Below are 25474 nucleotides of genomic sequence, written 5' to 3'. Positions count from 1 at the left end.
GATGTTAGAACCCAGGTGTACTGATTCTTGAGTCAGTGGCTAAACAGTGATTTCACCTGTTGACAGAAGAGTCACTGGAAATAGAAGGTTGTCTTGATATAACCTTGTCCTACATTGGATATTATGGATGAAAAAGGAAGGGCTGCTTATTAGAGAAATAGGAATAAAATCTTCTTAAAGGAGAAGGCTTAGTTATTCAATTTGTAGCAGGCTCTCTGAGATCCAGTGTGGTACATGTTTTGTAGGCCCATTATTGTCAGTGTTTCTAGTTAGATATTACCATCTAGAGGGACACTCCTCTATATCCTTATGGCCCACAGTGCACCTGCAAACTGTCAGCCTTTTCTGTGCTTATCCCTTCTGTGGTCACTGCATTTGGTAAAAACTCTTCAAAACATTAAGGGAATAACTGCAGTTGAGTAGCTTGGATCATAGAATTGCTATACTTGGTATTCCCTCCCTGAGTATATCTAATCCTTCAGTATAGTGAAATACAGTTCACTTATGTGTAGATTTAGATGCCTCACCCCACGAATCAACTGTAAATGTGATTGGGTCCAGTTAATCTAGTTAAGCTCTGAGTAGCAGGACACGAGGACACTGCATTACCCAGCTGGAACAGTACAAAGTAGAGATAGTACAGAGTGATTACTTGACCAGACCCTCAGTGCTATAGAAATCGAGGCACCTCAGTTAAGTGAGTTGTAGTTCAGTATTATTTATGCCTGTTTTTTTTCCCCTTTTGCTTTCCCATATTTTCACTTCTTTATCACTGTCAAAATCTGACGTTAACCTACATGTGCACTCAGAATCACCGGGGCAGAAATATTCAACATGCTGATTGTACAACACGTTCCAGCATCACAGCAGAGGCATGGATGCCAGGATAATTGAAATTTAAAGAAGTGCAAGTGCAAAATTCTTTCTCTACTTAAAAAAAAAAATATTCCCTTTAGTGATTTTTACTGGAAATTATTGACTGCTATGTAGGCTGAAAGCCTGATTCACTGTTCTTTGCTGAGAAAATTACAGCAAGTTATCTCACCATCTGTGATACTCATGTGGATTCTTCAGAGGAATGGCACAGTTGTTATCAATCAAATTGCTTTATCAAACAGACCTCTGCACTCTACACTATCAGAAGAGTGTATTCACAGGACAAAATAGAGAAAAATTATATAATGTATTACTCTCCTCTTTTCCTTCCTAATATGCTCGGGTGCTTGATTTACTGCTGTCCAGTTTGCTGTGAAACACTTGAGATGCACATTCTGTAGGATACCCTCAGAAAAAGCTTTCACTCAGCAATCCCCTCTAGCAGTTGTACAAATCCAAAACATGAGTCTGTAGGTTGTAATCCTTCCAGACAGCTTTCTCAATCTTCTGGGCTGAGCTGTAATCAGACAGCATTTCTGGAACGTCCCGAAAACCAATTCGGAGCAGATGCTTTTCCTACACGTCAAATGGGCTTTTTCAAGATGCTGTCATTAAAATCTTAAACCAAAATGTTAATTGAACAATATCAGATTCTTACACGCCTCTATCTCTTTTCCTTTCTTTAAATTGAGTCTAACAATAGAAGCGTTTCTCAGGCCAGCTCGCCAATATCTGGGAATGCAGAACAGTTGTCTCTAGTGAATCTTCTCTGTTTTTCTTTCGTTAATTAAATATTCGACATTGTAGCATCCTCATTTCTCACTTGTTTGAACTGGATCAGCTTCCATTCTCAGAACATTTCGTTGCACCAATTCCTTGTAATCACACTGCTGCCTTGAGCATGTATTTAATCGCATCCCTGGGAATAGAAGCTCTGTAGTTCTATCCACATTCATTGTACATCCTCAAGTTTCAGGACTTTTTTTTTTTTTTTTTTTGGTTCACCTCCATGCAGAGTATTTTGCTTTTCATCTATAGTGAGATGCCAAAATAGCATGATTGTCTAACAATATGTTTTTGTCCGTTTACCAGTTTGTAAGTTCTACCATCGATGTAAAAAAACCCCACAGTCCAGTAGAGATCAGTGACTTACTAAAGCTCTGGGGTACCCATTTTTCAGCCTCACGTTTAGTTCATGGGATTTAAAAAACTTAATTTTTTTTCTTAATCTTAAACTGAATTCTTTTCACCGTGATGAAAAGCAGGAATAGTTCAATTGATGTGAATTGTAGCACATTGTATGAGGTGGTGTGCATGAAGAGAAAATCAGGCTCTGTCGGTGCAGTGTGGTTGTGGAACTGCTTTCTTATGTGATTTAACAAATATTTGCATTTTTCAGTTTGGCTGTGTCTTCTGAAAGTAAATTTGGGGTATACACATATAATGGCACTCAGGGCTCTTCTGACTTCAGCTGGTCGCGTCTGACGAGCTGTTGAGAGAGTTTTAGTTTCTTCACAACATCTCTGATACTTGAGGAAGCAAGATTTTCTGCGTGAGTGGTGATCTCGGGTGCCCTTTACCCTCCCTGTGCACTCCTGCTCCCCTGCTCTCTCTTTCTGTGCAAGATGGCAAACGATCTGCCACGCCTGGAGCCGCGTGCCAGGCGGCAAAATGTCGAGTGAAATGTTGAGTAGCCGAGTTGTGCCCATCTGACCCCGACCGTGAGTGCTGCTGGGTCTTTCTCTTGGGAATTCAGCTACCTCTGGAATACGGGACCAGCCGAGCGCTCCTTATGGTTGGGTCAAAATTTGCCAGTGCACGCCTAAGTTACTGGGGGCAGAAAGAAGGGAGAGCAGGCAGAGAAGTCACATTAAGGTTATAACAAAAAAACCCCACAAACCTCCTCCGTGCAAAACCACCCCCAAAAAATCCCACCGCCCCCAACCCCCAATGTTAGCGTATTTTCAGCAGTGAGTTCTTGTATTAAAGATGTTTACTGCCTGTAGATCTTACTTTTCATCTAACAGTGAACTAGTTAACGTTTATGTGCTTCCAACAGATGAAATTAAAATTGTGTAACATGCACTCATTTTTGGCAACAATTCGAGGAAAATCCTTTTTGGCTTGGAAAGATTAAATTCTATCTTAGTTGCTTTAAAATGTTTTGCTGGCCATGCTGTTCATTATAGTTACAACTGTGAATCCCTGCATGGTTCTGGATTTGCTAGAGAATTTACTAAAGCCAGCAGGATCCAGAATTGGAGTATTTCAGCCTACTTTATTAAGTAATTCCCCAAGGGCCTTTGTTGTTACATTGCTACAAAAAATTACTTGGCACTCAAAGTTGGATCCCATCTTACTGTTCCTGTGAAACGAAAACTTGTCAATAAATGCTTGTGAAGAACAGGTAGAGCTATGATGTTCTTTCTTGTCCTCACATTTGTAGGTAACTAAAAAAAAAAAATCCATACTTTAAAAGTTGTTTGGTCTGTGTTTGCTTATCATTTATTTTTAAATCGTGATGTGCAAAACCTCAAGGAAACTGAACTGGAAGAACAGTCACTATTTAAGTTTATGCAGCCATGGTGCTTTATGTGCCTGCTCCTCTTCTCCAGATAACTTCTGCTGTTCCTGATCATCTCAGAGCTACTTACATTCCTAAAAGTTTTGTGTACATTAGTGACCATTTAGAAGAGTGGGATCCAAAGCAAGGTCCCAGGCAAAGGAAAGGCAGACGAAGCTGAGCTTGGCAGCAGCTGCCAGTTAATCAATGCATATATAATTTGTTAACAACTGCAGTGTGTGCGGTCTCTGGCCTGGGGAGGGTGTCTTAGAGGACGTAGTTCCATTATTTCCATTATTCATGGAACATCTTGTAGTGCTAAACGATATACAAGCAGCGGGAAGATGGAAAACTCATCTCTGTTTGATCATAAACTGCAGAAACCTCCGGGGACTAATGAGTGTAATATTGCCTCGTGCTCTCTCCCAATGACAAACAGAACGTCCACAGCCAGATGCATATGAGAAATCATCCATCTGTACCCTATCTTTGATCTGACATTACGATTGAGTACTTGCAAAGGGTGAGTGGTGTATGTGGGCACTCACATGCGCAGGCATACATGGGTATCTCAGCTCCGGTGCTTGTTTCTTTAATTTACAGTCCCCACGAAAACTGAGAGGGTGTCTTTACTTCCATTAGTAATGCTATCATTGCTGTTATATTCTGGACAAATGCACTGTTTGTAGTGATATGAAACCTTTCCCATGAGACTCCCCTGTTTAAATATCCTCCTTTTGTTTGAAATAAAAGACACTTTAAGTTTCATTTTTCTTTTACTTCTGCCTCCTTCGGATGTTAAAGAATAAGGTATCCTATTAATTCTTCCTATAGGAATTCATTCCACTCTCATAGGACCATAAATGCATTGTAAACTGTTCATGTATGTTGGGGGATGGGGAGTATCCTCCTTTGTTCTCTTTATTACTGTGTGCCAAACTGTTCTACTCCCAGAAAATGGAACATTATGCCTACAATATTTTTATCACGCTATCTATAAAAGATCAGCCATGAAACAGTGCATCAGGAAGAGACAAGATCAGAATTAGGCCAGTTGTTTTACAGCAGCAGTGTGCTGCTATCCAGTGCCTTTTAGGTCTGGTTTCCAGCTCTCCTACCACTTATGCTTCTGTTGAAAAAATGACCCGGGGAACAAATCCGTATGGTCAGCTCTGGATGATCAAAGCAGGAGAAAAATCAAATAAAGAGCAATGAGGGCATGAGTTTAAAATAAAAGAATGGAAAGGAGGCGGTATGGATAATGGGTTTCTTAACCTCATCTGCAAGCCCCGGTTTCAAATTCCTTTATACTGAAAAGTCAAAGCGGGCTATCAGCAATATATGACTTTTACTGGAATGAGCTCTAGTGAGCTTAGATGTCTCTCAGAAGTCAGGAGAAGTTTTCTAGCTCTTTTGACAAATCTAGGAGCAGATTTCTGTGGTGGCTGCTTACTGCACCTGCAGGTTCCTTCATGCAGGCAGGCTCCTGGAATCACTGCTTGTGTTGCCAGTGGAATCTGGACAGGCACTGATCTTGCACCCATGCAGGTATTTCTTCTCAAAAAAGCAATTGTGCAGCAAATAAAAGGCATTTTCAGATGCTTCTATCTCTTTATGTGGCTTGCTCTCCATTCATCTCTTGGTGCCTCATGCTTAATAGCCTCGCTAACAAAAAAAGAAAATCAATTTCCCTTCACTAGATTTCCCAGAGAGATAGCAGAAGTACAGATGCTGTTATTGGTGGAATTCATTCCTGAAACTTTGTTCTGAAAGCACTCCAGGCCTTACTGAGTGGCACACCAAATACTTCTGAGTGGCAATCAAGGACCATACTTTGAGGTCCTTCTTCCTCTGACCCTCTGGTGCACACATTGCATTTGAATTCAGCACATTTAGCATCTGCTGAATAGTCTGCCAGAAACACACAGATTTTCCCCAAGAAACAGTGTTCTTGCTTGGGGCTATAAGATGTCATAAAATTACAGCTAAAGCAATGGTGTTCATCACGTTCTGTTACTCAATGTGTACTATATAGGACTTTACCTTGGGGTTCAAGGAATGGGAAGAAGATTCTTTCCCTTTGTTCCACCCTTTCCTTGTTTAGTCACAAAATTATAGATGTACATCTAGTCAGTTTGACCTTTCCTGAAGTCTTGGGATGCATGGTTTTAGGTGTTTTGGCTCAGTGATCTGCTTTTGTTCTGCACAGTGTCTGTGTTAAAAGTTTAGATGTTATAAAACACAATACAGGAATCATCACATAGAGCCAGAGCAGCTGGGTGTTCCTGGGAGTCCATGTGTGCATGAAAACAGTTCTGTCCTCTCCTCAGTGCTTGAAACAGAACATTTTTGTAGCCTCTCAGAATATTCTAAAGAGGTTTTACAGTTAAGAGCTCCATCCATCACAATGAAGAACATTCTACAATTATTAAATACATAGTGCAGTGTGAAATATAGCCCATCAGAAAACACAGGGACTAATACCTGTTGAAAATGTACATGTGAATACAAGACTCTAATCTTGATTACTTCCCATTCATTGTTTAGTGGAAGCTATTGCTGCCATAAAGACCTTACAGTTAAATTTTTTAAACCTAGGACCATCAGATAGATGTTTGGCAGAGATCTAATCCAGAATCTGTAGAAATTGATTTGACGTGATGGAAAGATGAGGAAAAATAGCACATCTATGTTTAAGTATTTTATTAAACTTCCTCACTGTGTGTATTTACAGCTAGCTACTTCTTAGGGTTAAATATTTGCCCAAGGCCATACAGTTTTCCAGCAGAATAGGTTACAAATAAAATGACTTGTAAGATGTGTTCTTTAAATGAGACTCCACTGTTTGAGTGGCACAGTCCTTCTCACCTTGAGCTTCTAAAATTAAGAAATTTTTACCTACATCCACCTCTAAATTGTGATCATGTTAAGCACTAATACAGACTATATATAGCATAGCAGTCTACTTTGATTTTTTTTTTCTTCTCCTCCTTCTTGCAGCCCTCCAGGGTGTTGGAATTTCCATAAGATGATGTATTCCTAGTTAGAATTTAAGTCCAGTGACTGGAAGTTCAAGGTTCGCATCTGCTCAGAATAATATTCCTGGACTATTGCCTATTAATTATTCTCTCACAATAGCTTTGCAAGCAAGTATCATGGGTCAGGATGATTTACACTTCCTTGAAATTAATCTAATTAATAGATAATTTTACTATTGTACTTTCAAAAAAAGATGATAAAGTTCAACAATAATGGACTCTACTATGGATTTTTCTATCTATTAATATCATTATAGATCAAATTTGGTGATCAAATTAAATCATAGATGGGTATTAGAAACCTTTGATGAAATAGTAATTTTTAAAAATCTCATTCCAGTGCTGTTGTAATGTGCTGCATAGGAGGAGTGAATAAAGTGAATTAAACCTAAATCATGCTTTATTAGACAACAGAATAATTAAAAAAAAATCAAATTTTGCTTTCTTAGTAATACCATTACCTTACCTGGTTTGATTCTTAGACAGTTGGAGTAATTGACAAATTTTGAACTGCTTTGCATTTTGAATTTGTGCCTTAGTGGACTATTAGTGTATCATTTTTTCCCCTCTGATGCCATTTTTAATGAGCTTTTAGTTCAGCTTATTGAGCAAACCATTTACCCCTATACAATAGAATAACAACATTTTCCCTGAGTCAGCAGTGCTGCCTGCTGTGTGGCTTGCTTTTGCTGCAGGTGGCAAAGAAGGGGGTGTCTTTTGAGGTCTTTAATTTCTTCATGGTGCAGACTTGATTCTCTCACAGATCTCGTGTGTCACAACTGGTTGTTTAATTGCTGGGTTTGGGGTTTTTTTGCCTCGTAGTTCATCGGTCAAAACCTCTCTGATTGTGCTTCCTCCTAGGTCTCTGTGCAGTAAAATAGTCCAGTAACTTATCTGTGATTTTTCTTTGTATAAACATCACATAGGCAATCCGCCCTGTGGTCAGGGAGGACAGAGAAAACTCAGAGAACTTAAACCAGTGCAGAGCTTTCCTTATAAATTTCAGTATTCTTTGGATCACCAAAGAGTGACACTTTGGGTGTATGAGAGAAGCTGCATTAATTCTCCATTTCTGTGTCCATCCAATGACAAGAAGAAGAGACAGAAGTGAAAGATGAGCAGCAAATATCTCTCTGTATTTATTGTTATTTAAACTGATTTTATCATCCCTAGTTTTATGATATCACAAAATCTCTTTTTCCTTTCACTTTGAAGGGATGTGTTGGCTGCTGTGTCTTCGAGGTGACAATATGAGGCTTTTAGGAGATGACAGCTCTAGTGTAAAAGGCAGAAGAGCAAAATAAAATGTTTGTAACCCTAATAGTTTACTTCACCCTCTAATGCTTCGTACACTTTTACCCTTCAGTAGACAACATATGACCTGCTTGGTACAATCTTGGTCAAAATTTGAGAGGCTGAATCATTTAGTGTCAAAATTGCTCTTAATTCTGTTTAAAAACACAGTGAATATTCCAGTGTAAAGTGACCAGTCTGTGGCAGGTTTTCTGTCATGGTACAGCCTGTGCACAATGTGTTTCCTTGAGATACATCCTAAATACTTGAGTTAAGGCTGCCCATTGCCAACTGTTTTTGAAGTAGTATCTAAAGACTTAAAAATAGATTGAGATGCTGTTTTCAAGACCCATTTCTGTGCTTCTCTGTCAGAAAGGGAGAGTGCTTTCCAGAAATCTGACCCTAAGCCCAACAGCTCCTCTTATTCCAGCTGCTGCAGCTCTTCTGTCCTGCCTGGCATTACTGAGACCTAAGTATTTCTGGAAATTGTTTTGCAAAAGCTTTCTGGGGGTTGTTTGTCTCCTACAGTTCATATCAAATTCAGAGTAACAGAAGACTCTATAAATGTTCTGCAGCATGAAAAACGAACAAGCAAACAAAGAAACAACAAAACAACCCCAAAAATACCCACAATTAGACAAACCCTAATAAAAACAGGGGATTGAACAGCCATGTGCTTCATATACTGGCAGCTCATCGACTGGAGGCAAATGACATAGGACTCATTGTGAGTATGATGATCACTCAAAGAAGGGTAGGGAGCCTAAATAAAATGGAACCATGAAATATCTTAATTCAGGGAAGTTTTACAGCTGATAGATGTGAGATCTCTGTTGAAAGATTAATACCTGTGGTCAGGGAAGGTGACCTGAAAGCAGAAGCGCAGAGATTGAGAAGCTCGTGTATCAGGACAATGGAGGACCTGCTTATTGGAAGATGGAAGAAGAATTTGGTTCAGTTTGCTTGCTAAACCTAGTTTAGAGAAGATACATCAAAGCTCAACTTCTGAGAAAGGATAGGACCGATTAGATATGTTAAATCCAGTCTGTTGTTTGGAAAGCTGCCTCTAATCTAGGAACCTTTCATTCAGATGAATACTTTTTAAGTAAATATATGTATGAAAAGGTGAATAGCAGAGGAGAATTTGAAAACAGTATTGTTTGGTAGTAAGAAGTTGCTGAAGTAGAGGCACTATCCAGCACAGCAAAATAGGGAGTGTTGTGTGACTTTTTGGAGGATTAGAGTATCTGAGGGTGGTCAGAGGGTGTAAAATTAGATGTTGTGGTACTCAGTGAGGTAACAGCATTCAGACAAAAGGACATGCAGCAAGACCAGCTGAAACTTGACCAGTGACATTTGTGCTGAATGCTGAGTAACTAAGAATGAGAAATTTTAAATATGAGGATTTAATGTCTTGGAACATTAACATCTGAAGTTGGATTTTCTAGCCATAAAGTTCTGGGAGCCCCAACAGACCTAAGGTTTAAACCAATTAAATCTCTTTTCCAGCACTGTGGGATTAGTTACGTGTGCAGAAGCAAGGAAATTGCAGATAAATATTCTGATTGCTTACATACTCTGTTTTTGATTTAATGAAAAAACTACAAAAGAAGTCTAATGAAAAAGGAAGGGCGTCATTAATTTTGGCAGCTCAAATCAAATGATAAACGATCAGCTGACTAGTGATGTGCATTTTGTTCTTTTAACTTCTTCAGTAATGTGTGAATGTCACAGTATATAACACTTAAAATGAATAAACCTGGAAATCAAATAAGTTAAGATGCATCTTTGTGTTCCTCCCCTGACTGGAGGACAACTTGTCTCATTAATCTGTATAGTGGTGTTAATTTAAACAAACAGCATTATTTGTTGAGATTTATGGCTGAAAGACTTCGAGGTTCACTGAGAAAATCTTACACTGCTTTTTTTTTGAAGCACTGGGATAGTTTTTATGACTCATGGTGGCTGGAACAAATCCTAAACTCTCATAACTTTTAATGACTGTACAAACTACTGCAGACCCAAATATTCTGACAGCATGTGAGCACAATAAAAGATGGTTGGTAACATGTGGGCACAGGACAGTGGGGAGCTCTGTCCTGTGCAGATTCCTGCTTGTATGGCTAACTGTTGTTTAAGCAGCACTGGGGTAAAGGTAGAGATAAAAACTGTTACCTACTACCTAAAAATGAAAAGCTTTGAGAAAAATAGTGGAAAATACCGATAACAGATGGATGTGGGAATGTTGCTCTTACTGTTTCATTATACACACTTTTTGAATATCATAAATGTTGGAGTGTCTAGGATCTGTTTTTAGTAATAACTGAGTATGACTCTGGTTCTCAATGAATTTTAGGAAAGCACAGCTTTGCCTGGTCCTTCTAAAGGGTCTTGGGGTGCATTATTTAATCTCACTGCTGTCCCTGGCATCTTCCCTGCACCGAAGATGAGAACTTGGTTTTCATATCCAGGTCAAGACTTGCACATCCTGGCACCTAAGGAGGTTTCTTTGTGGCTGTCAGGTACAAAGATGCACTATTTGCTCCCACAGACATCAACATGAGCAGTAATGAGCTGGGTTTGGTGATGCCAGGCGTGGATCAACTAAAAGTTGAGGGATCCTGAGTTTGCAAATAGAGGAACTGATACACAAAGGCCCTGAGAAGGGATAGTATTAAAAAACCCCTATATTTATATTTTTCTTACTGTTCCTGTTCAAATTTAATTGTGCTTCTGGCTTTCTCTTGCTCTCCTTTAAATCAATTAGAGATATCTTCATATGAAGGAGGACCAGAATCCCACAGTTGGTTTTGTTTGGTGCAGGTAGCTGGATATGCTGGCATAGAACCAAGTACCTGGACAGGAGATTATGTCTTTGTTATGTATTAAACAAAAAAATTAAGCTCAATTTGAACATTTTTGGGTTTTATGCTATTTTTATTTGTTTCTTGCATGCAAATCACTAAAATGCGTATGAAGGGAACCAGGAGTTTGGAATAATTTCTGACATTTAACAATCTCTCACTATTTGATGGACTAAAGGATGGAAAACAGTGCTAGGTGCACAAGTGTGTCACATTTCTGGATCATCTCTGATAGAGTGGCTAGGAGTAGTTTCTTTTAAGTTTAAGAAAGCCACAAATAGGATATATTTGCATTTCCACATCTCACACTTTTAGTTTTTAATATAGATTCACATCCAAATGTGTTTTCATTAAGCCTTATTAGACAGAGGTTGATAATCTTCTGTGTGAATTTTTCATTGGAATTTTCTTGTGCATACGCCCGTTCAGTGATGCATTTTCATTATGAAACACATAAAGCTTTTTTAAGCCAAAAGAAGAGCACAGAAAATCCAAATCAGTTCAATTACACTTGCAGATTAAAATAGAACTGTAATATATATCTATTGTATTGAAATGCTAACTCTATGAATTTTTGATCTACTTTAAAAATGTAAATCTTGGGTTTGATTAGATTTGCTCTGGAGTAATCTACACTGAATAAATCTGTCTCCCTTTCATGTGATTTGTCAGTGTTTGTGGTAGGTTTGTACACACAGCTTTCACCATCATTTTCTAGGCAGTAAAAGCAGCCATGCAGAAAAGCCACCCATAAATGTCAGAAAACAGAGATATTTTGTTGCATTCCAAGGGCTTTGAAGGTCAAGTTCAATTCAGTTAGCTCACCCAGCGTGAGGGGAGCGTGATATGATGATAGAATGTGTGTTTGGGTAGGATATATATGTTACTGTCCCTCTACTGTTCTATCAGGATAACAGATCAGTGAGAGATTAAACTTTACTGCTTGGAAGAATTTCTTTTGGAAAACTATCAATTTTTTATGATTTCCTCTAGCTCCTATTGAGATGCTCTGTAGAAATAATGAGTCCAAAGAATTTACAGCTTTTGTCACAATGGAAACTGACTCCTGATTGTGGCTTTTGGGTGCTGTTCCACTGCAGGTATCCCAGTCAACTATATGTATTCACAAAATAACTCTCAGATCATGGATTTTATTGTAAATATGAAATGGTATTTTGTTTCCTTCTGATGAAAACTAGTTCACAGAAAATTATTTTCCTAATCCCCAGAAGAGAGAGGACAGCACAAAAGGCAAAGTTTTTCCACTGTGGATTTGTCACAACAGCCAAGGAGTCTGTTCTGCAGATTCCCACCAGACCTTTCCATGAGCTCAGTGCTTTGTGGATCCCTCCTCCTACTCTGCCCCACTTCTTTTTTTCTTCTTCTTCTTTTTATAAAGAGAAGACCTGATCAATAGAGCTCATAATTAAATTGAGGCCACTGCCTTGATCAGTGCTTTTATTGAGTTTCAGTGCCCTGATTTAAGGAGCTCCCTAGTCAACCGACGGGTATGTCATCAGCTGCTTGAGCAGTGTGTGAGCAGTCATTATGTTTTGTAACTATAACGCTGCATATTCTTTGCTATCTGGAGAGCCTCCCCTGTGGCAACTTCTGATAACCTCTTGCACACGTTATCCAAGGAGGAATAATGAGCAGACTCCTACATGTAGAAGCAATACAGTTGTATTGAACGGGCAAGAAATTTCATTGAAGTTCCTGCTGGTTTGCAACACTTTCCTGCGATTGTATGAGCAGACATGAGCAAAGCAGGGTCAGATCATGCCAGTACTTGAAAGAAAAGTCTCTGCCAAAAATGTACAGGCCATTTGTGCAGCCCCTGCTATGAATAAGATTTAAAATGTATGCCTGCTTTGTATTTTTCACTGGGATCATAAAGTGGTTGGATGTGCTGCTATGAGCACGCAGTGCTGTTGATCTGCATCCTGGATGGAAAGCTCTGTTCTGTAGTGCTGTGATAATAATCTGACTGTTGATGTTTACAACAAGAGTGCCTTGCTGGGTTCTGTGTGCCCTCATCCAAACACCCTTACCAAACCCCCACCCTGTTCAGTGTCTGTCCTACTGATGGCACATTGCTCTTGCACTGGAAGGTGGCCTTGATAGGAAGAATGAACCCTGGATACGACCATCCCAGCAAATCCCACATCCTTCACATGCCTCCACCTGCTCAAAGAAGGGTTGTAAGCCACAGAAATAGTTTAAAGTCTACATCTAAATCTTGGCTTTGAAGATCTCTTCAGAGATGACGCTGCCATGCTGGTGTCCTCTTTTTTTTTTTCCTTCCCCAAAGCCCTTATTTCTAAGCTTCCAATGAAGAAAACAGCATACAGAAAGAAACAAGAATTAAGCTGGGGAAGTGGGGTTTTTTTTCCACACTAAAAGCAGCGTGCTCCCAGCTATATGGCAGAAAATGTAAAATTCCTGTTACAAAATAGCTGGTCTCAGCCTAGACTTCTCTGTAATTAGGTCTTGCTTTTTATCAGCTATAAATGATTAAGCCTATTGAAACGTTACTCAATGTGCCAGAAGCAGACAATGCTTGGAGGCACTGAATGATACGTTTTGCTTTCCTGATGACGTTATGTGGCAGCCATGTATGGGTGAAGTAGGCTAGAACAAGTTTATCCGAAGTGAGCAGGGAGATTTCCATGTCTGATGGAAAACAGACAAATTGCCAAAACAATTTAGAGCCTAGATTTACTTGCTTTTTTGTGAAAGGCCTTCCATGAAGGCTGCTCTTGCCTCCTGCCAAACCAGGACAACATTCCTACAGCTGTGTTGGAGAGTCTCTTGGTCAAGTTTAAAAGTGAAAAAAAAAGAAAAGAGAGAAACTATAAAAGACCTTATGCAGCCTGGCTGAAGTGCATCATCTCTGCTTAAGAACAGCTTATTTCTAATTCACAGTGGCTCTCCTTTTTGTTTAGGAAGACCAGTTTGTAAAAACTTGCCTTTCTGAACTTGGGACCTTGCCTGGTGACCGTGAAGGAGATCTGTATCAATTGTATCTTTTTATATTTAAGAACAAAGCCAACTGTGCAGCCAGACTTTGAAAGAGGTTCTCTTCTGGCAGAGAGCATCCAGAGCAACTTTCCAAAAGTGCAGTCCTCCCAAAGAATAGGATGGGATGAAGCTGGTGTGAGGAGCCAGAGCAAGATTCCTGCCAAGTAACAGGCTGGTCAAGATCTCTTTAGTCTTGCAGTGTTGAATGGCCTTTAGAAGGAAACTGAGGCACGGGGTCAGCTTTTGTTAGCTCCGAGTCCAGCATGGCAGTCAGGGACCTTGACAGAGGATAACTCAATGCAGAAAGTTTGGGCTTGTCCAGATGGTGGTAGGCAATTACACTTCATCTGTGTGAATTTCTGGTTATGCAGTTTTTGCTCTGTGGCATAAACTTTCCCCTGCAGGCAGAAGGGAGCTGCAGGCAAGTGAAGGTTTCCAGCAAAAGGCATTTTCTTCAAAGATGTGCAGCTGGAGAATGTGGGATTGTTATAACATTTTATTTACCTTCATTTCTTCTGCCCTTAGGCTGCTGTCATGTGTTTAATTTTATTTGTCTGATTATTATTTTCTTTCTTATCTGGAAGTTAGTACTTCCAGAGGTTGCATCCCAGTGTAGTATTTACTAAACATACAGGTGTGTGATTAACATCCATTCCTCCTGTTGTGTACCAAGCACATTAATGGCTTTACATTAATGGCTTTATCATGAGTAGAAATTGAATTTATCTCACTTTTACTTTTGAAGCTGTCACATCCTCTTTCCTGTGAGTTTTTGAAACAAGAAGTTGAGTGTTTCTGGTATGTCATGTGAAATAGCAAAGAAATGCAATAGGCTTTTAATAATTACATCTTTTTTTAAACTATGATGATCTGCAGACCAGAGGTCTGCTGGTATTTTATTGCCTTATAAGAATCTTTCTTGATGCATTTGTGGAGCTTCTTTTGTTGTTGCTTTTCTACTGGTTCATGCATTTTTAAATCTATTTCTGGTTGAAAGAATCAACTTTTTGAAAGGGATTTTTCACGAAAATGTTGGCAGCTATAGAGTGTCTACCAGAATGCTTGTGAAACCCCCTCAATTAGGGATTCAATCTTAGGATGTTGCCAATCAAGAATCTTTATCCATTTCTATACAGGAGAGAGAGGGAGGGAGAGATCAGTTAAGTGAGCCCTACCTGGCAGGATAAGAGTTAATACTCACATAAGGGTGTTTTTTTTTCCTTTGAACTTTTTCTCAGCAGGTGAAAAATAGCTACAATCAGGTACTACTTCAATAAGTAGTAACAACCAACTGCCAGGTTGAAAGATCACAAATTCTTGTACCAGCAGTTCTATTATAGGGGGGCGTTCATCAGCCTGTGTGTGTGGGTCTGAAAGCTTGCCAAGGTATTGATAAGAAGAGCTGGGCAATAATCCAGCACCAGAAAAAAAAAAAAAATCACTATTTGAGAGCTGTAATGCAGAGCCCTTTTTTCTTTTTCTTTTCCCCTTTTTAATACTACTGTATCACGCAGAAACTACAGCAGTGTTTATATAATATGCATCTACAGCTGCTGATGAAGTTCACCCTGTTTGTGAAGGACATCAGTGAATCACCAACTGCAGTTTTAGAGTAAATATTCTTAACAGATCTTACAGAAAGAAAAATCAACAAACTTATTTAAAGTGTGCCTTTCTGCCATGGGGACCTCTTAAATTACTGGACAGCTTTCAGCTGCAGCATAAAATGAGGTAGCAGACTGGCTGAAGGCGTGCCTTGCTCAGGCATTTAGGTTGCCCTGGTGGTGCTGTGACTCTGTGGCTTGTGAAGGTTGGAGCTGTGCTGATGATGTGCTTGTGCCTTGTTGAGTAGAGGCTGTTTGCATGGGCAACCCCAGGCCAGGAGTAGACTGGCTGAAGTACATACAAATTCAGCTTTGAGTGGGCATGAAATGAGCAGCAGAAACAGTCACTTGTGTAGGATATGGAGAACTCAAAGCGCTGGAAAGCCTGAAGGGATAAGAATATCTCCAGCCAAATAAATGCTCCTTTTTATCAGGCTTCGAGTTCAGGGCAAGAGGGAACAGTGATGCAGAATAATTCCTGAAATCTGGCAATGCTTTGCAGTTTGAAGGGCTCAGAATCACTGGGGCTTTTCAAATGTAGTAACTTCTTAGGCATGATAGCATATGGGAGGCCTTCAAAATACTTCAGCAGTTACTCCCTGAAATTTAGAAACTTCATCTTGCATAATTTCGTATTATTACCTAAATATGTGTGCTATTTCTGATGAGAATGCTCTATGTAACAAAGCTATGCAGTTACCTGAGACTAATAATAGTTTACATACAGGAGGATTATCTCCTGTATAAGGCTTTTAATGTAGATTGATGCTGCTACAGCAGTTACTTGGACACCACTGTGCTGATTCCTGGTTTTGTTCATTGCTCTGCTCTTACCCCAGTAAGCCTGAGCACACTCTGCAGATTTTTGGCTTTAATGAAAGACATGTTTGAATAAGTTTTCTTTTGCTGTGCAGAGCTCTATCTTGAGCTGCTGTGAATGTAGACCCACCACCACTGCACTGTGAATCGTGGTGAAAACTGAGTTACGTAATAAGTTTTCCACAATTGGCAGCAATAAAAGAAGTACAACGAGCTGTGTTCTTGAGAGCCCTTCAGCTGCCTTCGCTATAAAAGAAGGCCAGAGCTCCTGCAGAGAAGGCATGCAAGAAGTAATGTGTCTTCTATTCATGCCTGCTCAAACACAGTAGTCCTCAAAAGCAGTCCTGATTCAGGGGACATTCTTAGAAGTAGCACTTTTCAGGATAAAACCTCATGTTTCTTTCATTGTATCCCTTTATCTATTTTTAGGTATGCTGCATTACTCTCCTTCTTCATCACTGAACTTTATTTTTGCTCTTACTGCTCAGCTTCCTGTCTGCTTATATTCCAGTTTAGCAAAGATGTCCTTTTCCAGAAAAAAAAAAAAAAAAAATCGCTTTAATCTTAACTTTAGTGGTTTTGAAAACCAAACCACATCTTACTTCTGATATAACCCCTACCTGCTTTGTTCTCTCCTCCTGAGATAGAAACACTGGCAGCCATCTCCTGTGGAGCCTTTGAACATGCTCGGGTTAACTTTCACTTCTGGAGGAGAAGAAAGTAAATCTTCAGCTACCGATTTTATGCAAATGATGTTCGACACATGGCTGTTTCTAGAAGGATCTTTGCTATATAGTCTTACTCCCTCTTTGAAAACTTCTAGGACCCCTGCCTCAGTATCCCTCCAGGAGCCCTGTTAAAGGGAGTTTCAGGACAAAAGAAATAGCTGGAAGGCATATTTATTTCCAGTACCTGTGAAATCAGTAAGGTACGCTGAACTGGAGTGCTGAAAGAAATTCATTTTATGCTCTGTTGTAATAGAAAGCAGCATTTGAAGGGGATGCTCAAGACTATAAAAGAGAAAATTAAATAAAACTATTTTTTTACATATAGTGGTCTACAAAATGGAACAAATTCAGTAAGTGTAGCCATTACAGTTTTCAATTGGTATTATATTGAGTAAAACCCCGAAACCCTGCATCAGCCCTGTAATAAAAGTGGTATAATGTGCTGAGATATTAAAAGAGTGATTGAGTTATTCAGTGTGCTCATAAAGGGTAGGTATTGTGAAAATAATACAATATTACTGCATATTGTGTCATCTAAGAGATGCAGAGCCCTCCTGTAAGTCTTTACCTTTGATTTGTCCTTCCAAGCACGGTGTTTCCATGTATCTATAAAAATAATAGAAAGAATGAGTACTGCAAAAAAAAAAAATTAATTTCTGAAAAAAAAAAGGTTCATTTGCAATTACTGTTTGAGGCATGGAACTTTCCCTGGTTCCAAGGGTTCTTTACTGGAATCTTCCATAATATCATATTCAACTCTGTCATGGTACAAATTCAGGCAGCTGTAACAGGAACAATAAACCTGTGAAAAAAAGGTAGTTCTAGAATAAAAGGTTAGGAGTAGCTTCTGTTGAGTTCTTTGTGATCTTAGGGAAGTTGCTTTCAGCCTCGGTTTATGCATCTGCAAAATGGGTTTTTACTGTTAAACTCACTAGGATGGGGATTTGTTCCTGCTTGTAAAGTGGTTTGATGGTGCTCTGCCATATAATACATTTCAAGTGGCAGGGTGTTGTGTTGGGCTAGAAAGTAGAATAAAGATGCTTAGCACAGATCTGAGTAAAATTTACAGCTTGAGAAATTATCTTATGCTGGGAATGTTTCCTTCCTCCCTCCCTCCCAGACATCTGTATACAACACCAGAAAAATGTTTGTATCGTATTATTCTATCAGGCATTATTGAACTGTAAAAAATTAGCTTGTCATCTCGCGCTTCTTAACAGATTATGAAAGAAAAATGACTAAAACTTGTTCAGACTGTCAAGTTCCTGCCAAACTGAAGCTAATGAATCACCCTGGCACTGGTAAATAGCCAAAACTAGATGATATGAAGGTTATAAATAGTATTAGGGACCATGTTGCCAAATATATATATTTATACCCATAAAAGTACTGTTATTGTTTTATTTCTATGGTGTTTTTAATTAAATCCTAACCAGCATAGTAATATGAAACTTCCTGGGTTTATTTCAATCCTTATTTTAACAACAGAGATATAAACTGAAGCCTTAGAAGTGTGAATCATGCCTACTGCTTATTGATTTTGATATACATACCAGACAGCGTGAGCTTGGTGTCTGAGAAATAACTGAAACCAAAACTGAGACGATGTTATTGTGAGGATTGAGTAAAAAGAGTTAAAAGAAACAACTGTTTGGTTCCAGTGTGTGCTTTTGGCCCAGCGAGGTCCCAGGTATTGCAATACATGTATTCTGATCTTGTGTGTCCACTTCTACCACCTTATTCTCTTTTTTTTTTTTTAAACCATGAATGAGCTAGTACCTAGTCTAATTAACACAACTCCTTCACTCTTCTGCTGTAGGATCCTGTGTTCATAAATTGGTGATTTTTTTCTCGCTGCTGTCATCTGGGCTTGTCATGTACTGTAGTGAGTGAAATAAAATGTTACAAAAGCTAATATACCATGCAAGTCACCCAGCTAAGAAACTCTTTAACATATGTCTTATTGTGTACTCTTCGCTGAGTATGTATTTTTTATGTAAATGTTGTCAATACCAAAATATCTACATTAAATTAGCTGGAAAAATATAAAGAGTGATTGAGCTTTATATATTTCCATGTTAGAGAAACAGTTCTTTTGTTAATAGACTGTTTGCATTCATGAGAACTGAAAATTAAGAAGGAATAAGACTTGTTTCTGTGCAGGCTTGCTAATGAGCGTTGGTTTAGCTCTCTCAAATGGTACAATGTGTAAGTATTTAAAATGTTGATGCAGACAAATTTTGAGACAAAGTACGCTTTGTTATTCATCACTGTATACAGCTTCAGACTTCTTTGTCATATCCTGATGTCATGTAGAATTCCTGGAACCTCAAATGCTAAATTGTAGGTTTTATCAGAGGACTGATAAAAAAATCCATTTACCTGCAGAACAGAAAATTTTATAAGAAGCACTTAATGACAAATAGCACCTGGCTTTGGGTTTGTATGTTGTTTTTTGGTTTGTTTATTTATATATATATATATATATTTTTAATGAGGAGATAAAGGAGGGAGGAACTTAAGGGAAACAAATTACTTTCAGAAGTGCCTCTTGGCCACTGAGCAGACTGCTGTACTTGATGCTTAGGAGGGCTAAAATTACGAAAAGTATGTGCTTTGGTGTTTTTCAATATTTTTACAGTGAAATTTAAAAAGCCACCGAAATACCAATTTGCAGTAATCTTTCCCACAGAGAGTGCATGTTGTTGGAGCTCATGCCTTCAACAAAAATTATAGGGGAACTCAATACTTAACACAAACTTCCTTTTTACAAGTTGATAAGTAATCGTTGTGTTTGCATATGGCAAGATTTTTTTTTTCCCAAAACAATTTTAACAGATGCCGAAATTCCTTTCTGTTGTAAAAATTCATTTCTTTCATTGGATTGTTCTCGTTAGTGCAGATTCTTTCTGCCTGAGCAACACACAAAGAAAAATCTTTGCTGTTTGCCTTTTCAAATAATATTTTCTTACATAAAAAACCCCAAACAAACAAACAAACAAAAAAAGAAGACCATGTTTTTTTCTTTCATCTAGTAGTACAGGGTATTTAAAGTGGCATCCTCATGAAGGCCAAGAAATCTAGCTACACAATCTGAATTCTTCTCAGGGCAAAGGCTATTTAGAACAGCTCCCTCTGAGAAGCACATAAAGATGATTGCAGTGTTTTCAAGTTCAGAACAGATCTGCACAAAATAAAGGAAGTGAAAGGTGCTGTTCAATAAACCAGGAAGATGGGATATGTGGAAATGAGGTAGTAGCATCATACAGGGCAGTAATCCTGCTTCCTGCTGTGGATGTTTTGATTGAAACATGCTCATGTAGCGGAATGAGACTCTAGATCCCCCCTTTAAATATTTGCAATATTTTAATTCTGATTTGCAATAAATAATATGACTAATCCCTGCTCCTTCTCATTGCTTTATGATTATCACTTGCGCTGCACATCTTGGCTGCTCTTAGCACTTACAAGGCTCTGATATATAGCTAAATGTTTCTGACTCCATCTGGTACAAAGAGAAGTGACACAGAAGTGCTCCCCAGCCAGTTTATTGCAATTTAATGTAAATCTGTTATAATGCAGATGATGAAAAGTGCAGGGGCTTCCATGAATTCTGGAAGCTGCAATTGGGCTGTGGCTGCTGCGCTGCCCTCTGAAGATTTGCTGGGTTTAATTTTACATTGCACAGCCATTAGTTGGCTGAGATGCCTCACTGAATCACGTTGCCACAATGCTTCTTCATCCTCCTCTTCCTTTTCTCCTCGCAGTGACCTCGCTCACCCAAGTTTTTCATCCCGGTCTCTCATTGCTTTTATCTTACAAATTGTAGCCTCCTGATGCATCGAAACATTGAGCGGTGCAATTGACCCCCTGTAATGGACTGTTTTGTTAACTCTTGTGTGGGAGGATACAGTAACATCCCTTCAAAATTACCTGGTGTTCTTTGCCATTCTGAACATGACCCAGAGCGTGCCCAGGTGGCCAAGAAGGCCAATGGATCCTGGCCTGGATCAGGCACAGTGTGGCAGCAGGACCAGGGAAGTGATTCTTGCCCTGTGCTCAGCACTGGTGAGGCCACACCTTGAGTATTGTGTTCATTTTTGGGGCCCTCAGTTCAGGAAAGACATTGAGGTGCTGGAGCGGGTCGAGAGAAGAGCAATGAGGCTGGGGAAGGGACTGGAGCACAAGTGCTGTGAGGAGAGGCTGGGGGAGCTGGGGTTGTTGAGCCTGGAGAAGAGGAGGCTCAGGGGAGACCTCAGCACTCTCTACAACTCCCTGAGAGGAGGGAGTTGGTCTCTTCTCCCAGGAACCAGCAGTAGGACAAGAGGGCTCGGTCTCAAGCTGTGCCAGGGGAGGTTTAGATTGGATATTGGGAAGAAATTTTTTTACAGAGGGAGTGATCAGATATTGGAATGGGCTGCCCAGGGAGGTCGTGGATTCCCCATCCCTGGAGGTTTTTAAGATGAGACTGGATGTGGCATCAGTGCCATGGGCTGGGAACCACAGCAGGGTTGGATCAAGGGTTGGACTTGATGATTTTGGAGGTCTTTTCCAACCCAGTTGATTCTGTAATTCTTCACTGTTGTCTGTGTCCAGAAACAGAACCAAAGCATGGCAGCAGTGCCTACAGTCCTTGTGTGAGGACACAGGTCTTGTGTGCTCATGTTCAATGAAACTTTGTCTCTGTCTGTCCCAGTATGACCTGTGTGTAAATATCGTCGTTTCTTCTGCGCAGCATTTTGAATTTTAGTGTCTGCAGACTGTCAAATGAACCTCCAGGCAAAGAACACGTTCATCTTACATGGTTTTGCTCAGAGTTTGCCTTTCACCCCTCCATCACCATTCCAGCACGTGTGATCTTATTGCTGTCATGTAAAAAAGTGGTCTTAAATGTGGACTGAGCTGCTTTGTCGGTGGTATTTGTAGGTGGGAATTGGGGTGATCAGGTTCTGTCATCCAGCACTGAGTGTTATTATACACTTATCTAGGCCCTTAGGCAAATAATAATTTCCCCCTCTATTTTCTGTATATTTTACTGTATAGAGGGATAGCATTGCATTCAGTAGGGTAATTATACTGTGGCAAATTAGGTAAATCTGGAATGTAATTAAAGTACAGTAAAAACACCTGTAAATGAAAATGGTTTCATTCCCTCAGGGAAAATGTAAAAATGATCTTTTTCATGGAGTCTCATATCTAGAATCTTTACACATGCCAGCTAACGTGTTTTATCCTTAAGTAATTTGTCTAGAAGTAATTGACCGCAGTATTTAAAAAAAAAAAACTAAAAATTAGAAGAACATCCTATTTCTTACAAGTTCTTTTCCTGCATACTGGGGAGCTACCCAAGGAACAAGCTGGGATCTTTCTGTGGTTGCATTCACCAGTCCAGCCAAGTGGATGGGTTAGAGGTAGAAGGCAAAAGCTAAACAGATACAGGCTTGGGGTCTGTTACATTATTAACAATGGAGCTCATCCTGTCCGAGATAATGATGCCTCACTCTGTAAATTCATGAACCTGGAATAAGGCAGAATGGGATGCTGACTTCGCCAACTGTTTTTCTAAAATATTTAGAGTATGAGTTCTGTTGCATGGAATGGTTTAAAATTAGTGCACAGTAAGTACCATCAGTAGTCTTCCCAATAAACTTTGTGTGGTGCTGCTGTGGGTGGCATTTTCCCTTTGTGTATTTGTCATGTCTAGAGCGCTGATGATTTGGAACGGAGACTTTGGTGTGGATGTTTACATAAAATCTTAATTTCAAATGCAAATAAAATTTGAAGTTGATGGATGTTTTTTGAAACTTAAAAAAAAAACCTTTTTTTTTTTTTTTGGTGAGCAAAATGGACTCATTTCCAACCAGTTCTAAAAGAAACTCTCAAAACCTCTGAAATGCAAATTTGTTGAAGTAAAACGGTCCAGTCATCTGTCTCCTTGTGCTCCTACAGCAAGGTGACTACCAGAGGAATAATTTCACATAAAGCTTTCTCAAGTGCTTTTCCTTCATCCTACAGTAGAAGATGTGTATTTTTTATTAAAACTGACTCTTAATTTTAATAATTTATTTCCTTTCTTCTTTTCATTACAGAGGAAGTCCATTGTTGCTGTGAGTTTCGTTGCAGCATTCCTCTGCCTGATCATCATCCGCCTCACAAATGAAGTAACTTTCCCTTTGATCCTAAACTGCTTTGGACAAACCAGTGTCAAGTGGATCCCATTTTCCAATGGCCAGAGGCATCCTCTGAGAACTCATTATGGATATATAAATGTAAAAACACAAGAGGTAAGACCTGGCATCAAGAACACAGCAAAATGGACCAGTAGATTTCTTTTCTCTGATCCCATATAAGGCTTTTCTACCAACCTGCCCAGTGTGAAAGCTGAAGCCAGCAGTGTTTCTGAGCAGAGTGGTTATTTTAGAAGTGTGCTACCACTTAAATGAAATTTTTTAAAAATTTCTGTCATGTCTGCAGTGGGGAGAGCAGTGAGTTGGCCTCAAAGTCACACTTGATTGCAGTGAAAGTGGATATTTAAACAAGGAAAAACATTTTTCAGATTAATTTCAATTTCAATCCATATAACTCAAAGGAGCTTCTCTTGTGTTTGTTGTAATAAAGTCCTTAAAATGTTTAATTTTGCCTGGGATTCCCAAGGAAGGAGTAGTTTATTTGTGTTTGTATGGGCATGGAAGAGGAAAAGGGACGGATTTGGGAAATGAACATATGTGAGTGTAGAAAATGTATAAAGATAGAGGTTTACTAGATTTTTCTGCAACTATTGTATTAACACATGGTAGCTATTTCAAAGCCCCAGGTATCTATTTCCATTCTGTACTTTAAAATGCATTGACCTGTATCTGCTTTGCAAAATACTTGCTCTGTGTATAAAAAAAAAAATTGTGTGATGAAATTAGGTTTTATAGGGACTCCTGCTTTAAACTGTCTGAGAAATACTATCAGACTTCTACCTACTGCCATTTATTTTTCTTTATAAAATTGCAGTTATTTATGAATGAAATTCACTCACACAACAGCTTTTATAGAGGATGAAAATACTTTACCACTTCATGATGTTTAGTCCTGTAGGTGTATTGGGCAAATTAGTCATTATTCTACCTTTAGTGGGTTAAATATGAAAATCAAAATGAGAGAGAGATATTGTGTTTAGGAGGCATCTTCTTTTAAACTTCTGTGGCTTTTAATTGTTGTCCATGTAAGATGCAGCACTGAGTATATTGGGGGCCCAAGTACATTATCTATAAAGAAGAAGGACAAACACCTTGTCCTTTCCCAGGAAGGAAAACTGTCTGGGTGTGAATCGTAGTCTCAGTGAAAGGAATGGGAGGTGCTGTTGAGTTCAAAAGGCTTCTTTAAGGCTTCTTCCAGCATCTTCATGCCTCTAGAAATGAGAGGACAGTGTGTTCTGCATGTCCCTGGGTTATTGCCACGGTGGCTGCCATGGAATCTGAATGAGGCAGAGCTGCCACGGTCACTTGATCACTATCAGTCTGAACTGATAACTGGAGAGGAGAGGAGCATGCTAATCCATTTTTATCCACCATTGCCTTCATCAGAGGTTAGAAGGAGCTCGTGAGAGCCCTTAATTCGTTCTTAAATTTGATAACACGCTTGGAAGTTCTAACAGTAAATGGAAATGAATGTCCTGAAAGTTGGTGACGGGTATCGATTAGTAAGACATTTGTCTCAATTTAGCTTAGGTCATGAAGGACTCCTTAAACTTGGTAATTTTAATTGTTTTCCCTCTTGTATTTGCAGATTACATTAATATTTGCTAATTAAAATGATAATGAAGAAACTGAACACGGCTAGCTTGTTGTGAATGCACTGACTCCCGACTTAATTATTCCCCGTGCGAGGGAAGTTTTGTTGTGCTGCCCATGTAGGCAGCTCTTGTTCCTCACACACACTCGTGGCTTTCTCAGACCGTGATTTTTGAAATACAGATTGCTTTGGAAAATAAGCACTTGTGTATTATTTGTATTAAAATGGCCAGCAATTATCAGTTGTTCGTAGAGATTAAACCCACAGATTTCTCATTTCTTTCTCGTGTCAAATACGTTGAATGTCTGCTCATTTCATGGGATTAAGATGATATTTTTTAAGGGGGTTTTGTGCTTCTATAGTATAGAAGATAACAGAAGGGCCACTCCATGAGTGCAGCTAATGCCCCAAACAAATGTGGCCAAGTTTTTTGCAAAATGGGACAATTGCCATCTCATCAATGGGCAAGGACCAAATGGTGAGGAAATTATACAGTAGTGAATGATCAGAAAATAAAGTGATGGGAGGGAAGATAGGAGAGGAGGCTTTTAAAGACACGGATTTTGGCATATTCTTTTCTTTTTTAATGGCAAAATCCTTTTACACCTCTTGAGTGTGTTCATATTTTCCTTTGAATCCTGTCAGTCATCTGAAGGATGTTAGAGGGAAGATAGAAAATCTAGATGAACTACTACTCTGCCTTTCCTGTCCCTCTATTGCATACTTACTTTGTGAAGAAAAAGGAGAACCAAACCAAAGGGAAAAAAAAAAACCCAAAAGTTTAATCCATAGGAAAAAAAAGTTGAAGTTAGGAGGAGCTGGTTTCTTTTGGGGTAAGGCTGAATGGGATGGGACTTGAAAAACTTTATGAAATTATGGAAAACCA

The 25474-nt window shown here is 39.2% G+C and overlaps 1 protein-coding gene across 2 annotated transcripts in view; it reads left to right on the top strand.

Moving 5' to 3' along the window:
- Positions 1-25474, top strand: part of ST6GALNAC3 (ST6 N-acetylgalactosaminide alpha-2,6-sialyltransferase 3) — a 210804-nt gene that overhangs the window by 70936 nt on the left and 114394 nt on the right. For both annotated transcript variants that reach the window (XM_050306898.1, XM_050306899.1), the window contains exon 2: positions 22896-23090. In XM_050306898.1, the coding sequence (XP_050162855.1) occupies positions 22896-23090 (195 nt within the window). The remainder of the gene's footprint in view (positions 1-22895; positions 23091-25474) is intronic.

The sequence above is a fragment of the Myiozetetes cayanensis genome, unplaced genomic scaffold (genome assembly GCF_022539395.1).
Source record: "Myiozetetes cayanensis isolate MyiCay16 unplaced genomic scaffold, myiCay2020 scf12, whole genome shotgun sequence".
Classification (NCBI taxonomy): Eukaryota; Metazoa; Chordata; class Aves; order Passeriformes; family Tyrannidae; genus Myiozetetes; species Myiozetetes cayanensis.
The sequence above is the reverse complement of the archived record's forward strand: the minus strand, read 5'-3'. Positions and strand labels throughout refer to the sequence as shown.